This window comes from Raphanus sativus, unplaced genomic scaffold, assembly GCF_000801105.2.
Source record: "Raphanus sativus cultivar WK10039 unplaced genomic scaffold, ASM80110v3 Scaffold4446, whole genome shotgun sequence".
Lineage (NCBI taxonomy): Eukaryota > Viridiplantae > Streptophyta > Magnoliopsida > Brassicales > Brassicaceae > Raphanus > Raphanus sativus.
In genome coordinates this window covers 1-7,097 of record NW_026619748.1, presented here as the reverse complement: position 1 = coordinate 7,097, position 7,097 = coordinate 1, and the positions used below count along the sequence as shown (strand labels likewise).

General features: G+C 35.9%; 2 protein-coding genes across 2 annotated transcripts; one reads left to right on the top strand and one right to left on the bottom strand.

The window, feature by feature from the left end:
• Window positions 1-495: 495 nt before the first annotated feature.
• On the top strand, window positions 496-2,886 carry LOC130507386 (cysteine--tRNA ligase 2, cytoplasmic-like). The gene is made up of 8 exons (XM_057002105.1): window positions 496-794; window positions 878-941; window positions 1,005-1,166; window positions 1,258-1,428; window positions 1,509-1,793; window positions 1,876-2,001; window positions 2,088-2,306; window positions 2,404-2,886. The coding sequence occupies exons 1-8, from the start codon at window positions 619-621 to the stop codon at window positions 2,761-2,763; spliced, it is 1,563 nt and encodes a 520-aa protein (XP_056858085.1). The 5' UTR covers window positions 496-618; the 3' UTR covers window positions 2,764-2,886.
• Window positions 2,887-3,127: 241 nt separating this feature from the next.
• Window positions 3,128-4,898, bottom strand: LOC130507387 (amino acid transporter AVT6B-like; the record flags this gene model as incomplete). The annotated part of the gene is made up of 5 exons (XM_057002106.1): window positions 3,128-3,353; window positions 3,426-3,891; window positions 3,958-4,161; window positions 4,241-4,363; window positions 4,437-4,898. Coding segments are annotated over 5 exons (1,397 nt in total), but the record flags the coding sequence as incomplete, so codon positions are not given.
• Window positions 4,899-7,097: the final 2,199 nt, after the last annotated feature.

Below are 7,097 nucleotides of genomic sequence, written 5' to 3'. Positions count from 1 at the left end.
AGTACCACTTTTCATGTTTACACTAACCACTTTTACCACTACTTTTAATGAAGGGTTTAGATTTGAACGTTTAGGATTTAGGGTTTAGATTTTATGTTTTAGGGTTTAGATTTGATGTTTTAGGGTTTAGGGTATAAAGTTTAGGGTTTAGAGTTGAGGATTTAGGGTTTATAGTTGAGGTTTCAGGGTTTAGGGTTTAGGATATTGAATTTAGGGTATATAGTATAGGGTTTAGGGTTTAGAGTTGAAGATTTAGGGTTTAGGGTTTAGAATTGGGGGTTTAGGATTTAGAATTTTGGATTAAAATTTTGAAAAACATATAAAAACAAAGATATAAGAGTCTTTAACATTTTAATAAATAAGGTATTTTTGAAAATGTGTACTTAATGGTGGTAAAGATGAATAATGGTACCTTCAAAGTGGTATTTTTAAAAATTCCCCTTAAAAATGGCTCAAGGAGAAACAGATCGGGCCGCATCCATAGATCTTAAATGTAAATCAGCCCACAGTAATAATAATAAGGCAGTAATAAAGTAACAGCTCACGCGAAGAAAAGGGTATTTAAACATTCGTTTCGTTCCTTGGCCGTGGAGCAGTGGTGGCAATTGTGTGAGAGACATGGATGCAGAAAAGAAGATGGAGCTGAAGCTCTACAACACGATGACGCAGCAGAAAGAAGTTTTTGAACCGATCACTCCCGGAAAGGTCGGATTGTACGTCTGTGGTATCACAGCTTACGACTTCAGTCACATCGGCCATGCTCGCGCCTCCGTCTCCTTCGACGTTCTCTACAGGTATAAAATGATGATTTCAAATTCTCCCATCTCTCGTAACTTTAGATTCCTATAGATAAAAAAGCTTGAGTCTTTCTTTGCAGATACTTGAAGCATTTGGGTTATCAAGTTACTTTCGTCAGAAACTTCACAGATGTTGATGACAAGGTATGCATGTATGATCTATGACATATTATGACATATTATAAATCTTCTAAATGATCTGTGCAGATAATCGCACGTGCTAAGGAAAATAAAGAGAAACCGTTAGAGTTGAGTAATCGGTTTTGCGAGGAGTATTTGGTGGATATGGGTGCACTTCAGTGCCTCCTTCCCACCCACCAGCCACGTGTCAGCGACCATATGGATCACATTATTAACATGATTCAAAAGGTTTTTATTTTTATTTTTTTTGGTTGATTTCTTAAGAGAGGCCTTCTTATTGTTGTGTTCATGATTCTTCTTATGGTTTTCATGTTTACAGATCATTGAGAATGATTGTGGGTATGTAGTGGAAGGCGATGTGTTCTTCTCTGTCGAAAAATCACACAACTATGGTAAGTTATCTGGTCAGCTGCTGGAACATACACGAGCCGGCGAGCGAGTTGCTGTTGATTCCAGAAAACGTAACCCTGCTGATTTTGCTCTATGGAAGGTTTGTGTCTGTAAATTGAGTCAGGCTTCTTGTAGTTTTATTATTATGATGAAGTGAACATTATTATTATGTTGTTGCAGGCTGCAAAACCTGGTGAGATAAGTTGGGAGAGCCCATGGGGTCCAGGAAGACCCGGATGGCACATAGAGTGCAGTGCCATGAGTGCTCATTATCTCTCTCCCAGATTTGACATTCATGGTGGTGGTGAAGATCTTAAATTTCCCCACCATGAGAACGAGATCGCTCAGACGTGTGCCGCACATGAGGATGGTGGTGGTGTCAACTACTGGTTGCATAATGGGCATGTCACTATTAACAACGAGAAGATGGCCAAGTCAAAGAAGAACTTCAAACCAATCAGAGAAGTAATATCTCATGGGCTTAAAACTGCAGAATTGTTTGACAGGTTCTCTGATCTGTCTTTTTTGTTTCAATCTGTTACTGTAGGTCACAAAAAAGTACCATCCATTGGCTCTGAGGCACTTCTTGATGAGTGTACACTACCGGTCTCCTCTGAGTTTCTCACGGTCGCAGCTAGACAGTTCGTCTGAAGCTTTGTATTATGTTTATCAGGTGCAGTGCTTTGCTTGAGATATGTTTTCCAAATTACTCAAAAACAATTTGTTTTAGATATTCACCTCTCAATCTTTGTTTGCTAGACATTGCAAGATCTTGATGATGCCCTGTTGCCATATCGAGAAGCAATGGCTGAAGACGGTGGAAAAGCTCAAGTGACTGCAGAAGCCAAAGACATCATTAACAAGCTCAAAAGTGAGTTTGAAGCTAAGATGTTAGACGATCTGCATACTGCACATATACTCACAGGTGCTTACCAAGAAGCATTGCAATTCATCAACGCTTCCATTGGCAAGCTCAAGGTTTTCTTCTTTTCTTTTTTTTTTTTTTGCATCTTGACATTCATAATCAATTGCATACCAAACTTGTCATTGTTTCTTTTGCCAAAAAAAAAATCAGAAAATGCAGAAGAAACAGCGAGTGTCCCTGCTTGTGTCACTCGTTGAGATTGAGAAAGCAGCCAGGGAAGTTCTCGATGTGCTTGGTTTGCTCACAACCCTGAGCTATGCCGAGATTTTGAAAGAAATGAAGCAGAAAACACTAAAAAGAGCAGGGTTGAGCGAAGAAGACATTGCACAGAAGATAGAAGAAAGGATAATGGCCCGGAAGAACAAAGAGTTTGAGAAAAGTGATCAGATCAGAGCAGAATTGACTGTTCAAGGAATAGCATTAATGGATATTGTCAAAGACACTGTGTGGAGGCCATGCTTCTCTAGTTCTCAGGCTTATTCCAGCGATGGAGATGAGTCATCTTCCTAAAAGTCAAACCCTTTATTCTTTAAGGCTGGTTCTTTATATTACTCTTGTTTTGTTTTGAGTTGTCCCAATGACAGCTTATAGACCGCATCTTCTAATACATGAAAGATTCGCAGTGACAATTATATCAGGTCAACATTATTTTACTTTGGATATTGTTCTAGGGCCAAATATGATCTAGATTAAAACCACAATTCATGAAAGCAAAGTAAAAAAAAAATATTTGTGAGTTTACATGGACGCTTCTAATATTTTTATTAGATCAACTGTAACAAACATTATGTTCTAGAGCTGAACAAGATCTAAAGATCGAAATCACAGGTGTCATCTTTACATTTCTCAAGTTTTTTTTTTACAGTAAAAGAAACAAATGATCTCAAAACTATCTAACGACATCTTATGTCACCGGTTGCACGTAAGAGTGAGAGAGAAGCAAACAATACCAATCTGCTCATATTGAACATGTGGATTTATTCTTCTTGATTAAGGCGTAAGCGTCACTGTAAATGGCGACTGCACTGGAGCAAACCGCAAGGACAATCACGAAAATGGCTATAGTCTTGTCCATCTTTGTAGCTTGGTTATGACGATCCCTGAAGAGATAGATACACTCAGGTACCATTAGGTTCCAAAACCAGTCTGTTATGAGAAACAATGGGACTTACTTCAAGACGACAGCAGCAGGGAATATGAAACCGATGCAGACAGAAGCTGTAACTCCAGTGAGTTGGAAGACAACCCAGATGCTTGGAATGAAGTTTGCACCAACAAAGATAACAGCAATGAGACCCGCAGTGATGGAGGCAAACCTCAGATTCGAGGTAGTAAGTGATGGAGCCGTGGGGAACAAGAGACCGTCCATGTTAACCCGCAAAGGGTAGAAGATAACAGGGAACACAAGCATGAGATGAACTGCATAGCTGAGCCTGACCGCGTCACTGAGAACCGAACCAAAAGGGATTTCAAGATCGGCATCGAAGTTTGCAAGAAAATCACCGAGAGTGGATTCGCCGAACAAGAGGTATCCGAACAAGCTCGTCATTATGTAAACAGAGGAGGACATCACAAGAGCTGAACGCACAACGGGTTTGATCTGAACAGAGTCTTCAAGCTCGTTCTGTATACTGTGTACTGAAAAAACACATCCAAAGTTCTTTGTTTAATCCTTTTAAAATGTTATAATGAGAAAGAAGTTACCGTTAGAGTGACAAATGAATGCGTTGACAAGCACAGGAACAACGGTGAAGAGTTTCCAGACCGATGACAAGTCGGTGACGTTTGGGAAGAGTCTTGGCTTCATCAAACCACCTCTGTAAAACTTTGTAACGACGATTCCCGCAGTGATGAGTAGAAAAACAACCGCTAGAACCAGTGATAGTGCAGATGTGAATTTCAAAGTATCTGCAATGAAGCATAATAATAACATCAATCAGAGTCATCTAGCTAGAGAAGTATGCGTTGAACAATCATAGATACTAACCAATCCGCTTGAAGGATGTCAATGGAGCAAAGACGCAAAGAGTTGTAAAGAGAAGAACAACAGTTCTCTTGTCCCACCAGCTTTCTCCAAACCATTCTTCAAGCAAACACTCCAAAACATCACCTTTCAAGCCAAACAAGAGTATTAACCAATGCGAAGATCAAAAGCTATATCAAAGAGTATAAGTATATAATACCAATGATGATCATGTAAACGATCAAAACGCCAATGTTGCTAACGAGAACAGAAACTTGCAACACAATCCTTCCAGGTTTACCGAAAGAATCTTCCATCAAACCACCGTACGATCTCCTCGCGATTCCACCGCTAAACCTAATCAAGAACTCGATCGTCTTGTCGGTCAAGAAAGCCATGAGAACGATCATCGCGATCCCGGGAACGAGTCCGAGGATCTTCATCGTCGCGGGCAAAGCCATGATGCCAGCACCGATGATCGCCGTCGCGAGGTTGAGTACGGCTCCGGTGAAAGAAGCTCCGTTGAACTCTTCGTGACCGTCGTCGTCACTTTCTGATGACGCCTGCAACAGTGGAACGTTCTGGACTTCATCTTTAGTCGCCATTGTTTCTTTGATGAGGTTGGAGATACTGTTACAAGAATCACGGAGATTAGCGATGATGGTGTGAGCAGCATCGAAGTCTTTGGAGTGGATTAGAAAGAAAGAAGACGAGAATGAGAACTACCTTGTGTATTGCATTCTGGAAACAGTGGAGATGATTGATTGAAAAGAAGATAGAGAGAATGGAAGGTGAAGGTGAAGGTGAAGGTGAAGGCAGAGAGGGAAGTTATAGTTTCCTGCAGACTGATTTGTTGGCGCTGAACTTATTAAAACGAAGCCCTTTGTCAAAAAAAAACAAAAAAAAAACTTATTAAAACGACATTTCGAACCAATATCTATTTTCTGCTGTTTTTATTTTTAATCTCATATACCATTTTCTCTCTATAACACGAAAAAGGGATAATTTGAAAAATACTCTATTATTAGTTTAAAATTTGAAAAATACATATTCTTTTTTATTTTTTGAAAACTACACTTTATTAAACATGAAAAGACATTTATATCCAGATTAGATATTCCAATGACTAAAATATAGATTCGAAATTAACAATAATAATAATAATATAAAATTTATGTTTCAGATAAATCTATTATGAGATAAATATATTATTTAATTATCTAGATTTTTAACTGATTTGTTTTGACTTTATCCTGAAGTTTATGTATAATTTGTTTCTATATTTTTTACGTAATATAAACAAGTTGTCAAGTTATTAAAAAAAAAAAGCAAGTTGTCCGCCTCTTCCTTCTTCATAATAAAAAAAAAGTCATGTCCTTCTCAGAAACATATACATCCATTTTCTATCAGTTTTAAATGACTATTCAGATTTGTATAATTTAATTCCAGTTACTTTTAGCAACTGTTTTGCTGTATATAAATTCTTGCTACGAGGAATCTACACAACAACAACGAGTATGGTTTATGGCACTTTTGTGAAAATCAAAGCAATTGTCTGGTTCTTATCTTTTACAAACAAATTAATTTCATTGATGTTGTTTAGATAGACAGAGCAATATATGATTTGAAAAAATGGAAAAGAACAGAAGAAAAACAAACACATAACAACAAATTTGAAATCAAAGAAAAAAATGTTGTTGCTTGAAATTACTTTCATACGTGTATGATAGGGTTGGAAGAAAACGAGAATTTACTAAAATGAATTACAGTTAACGACATGGGCAAAGAATTAACAAAATTCTTAACGAGAGGAAGAGTGAACTTTAAAACTAGAGAAAAATGCTATGAATCATGGGCAGGAGACGAGACACGTCTCGCTTGTTTCCAAAGAAAAACTTTAAAATGTTAAGATATTGTTATATTATAAAGATTTCTTTATTTTTTAAAATAATCTTATATTCTTGTTGAAACTGTTTATTTGAATGTTGAAAAATTATTATGATATATGTTGATAATAATATTAATTATCCAGATTTGGGTAATATAGTAAATTCATATTTACAAAAGTGTATTTTTCAAAAAATTTAAACAATGGTATAATTTTCAAATTAAAATCTAGTATAAGTGTATTTTTCCAAATTTTCCCAAAAAATGGTTAGTTTTATTTTTAAATATTTTTAGTGTAAAATCATAGAAATAAATTTATGAATTAATATTTATGTCCTTCTATATTAGTTTTGACAAATAATATAAATTAATATTATATCAACATTTTTATACATAAATATTTAAGTCCTTATGTATTTGACCCTAGGTCATAAACGTATGAAACATAGAGTTTACAATTTTAAAATTGGGATGCATATATATGTTCGTTAAGTCAATGTGGAATTTAGTTTCTAAGTCGATGTTAGTTGAAAATTATTGTATATGTAGAATGTTACTTTTCTTCGGCTCTTTCTACACTCGTCTGAAAATCAATATGATAATAAGGAAACAAAATTGATAAAAAAATTCCTCACTGAAAATAATTTATGTTGTACAATTAGGCCGCGGAAAAAAACCAAGAATCGAAAACTCAAACCAAACCAAACCAAACCAAACTAAATAAAACCGAATTAACTGAAATCAGAACGAAGCTGACCAAAACATTCAAATACCTAAACAATTCCTATATAGCTAAACTAAACTATAATTGAACAGAGAATGGGTCACAAAATATATAAAATTATTAATATATATGTAACATAGTGTCGTACTACCCAAAATTTTCTGAAATTATCCAAATATTTTTATTCAAAATATCTAAAATAATCTAAACTAGCCTTTGACCCGTGCGTCCGCATAGGTATCATTTAAAAAAAATGAATAATATATATAT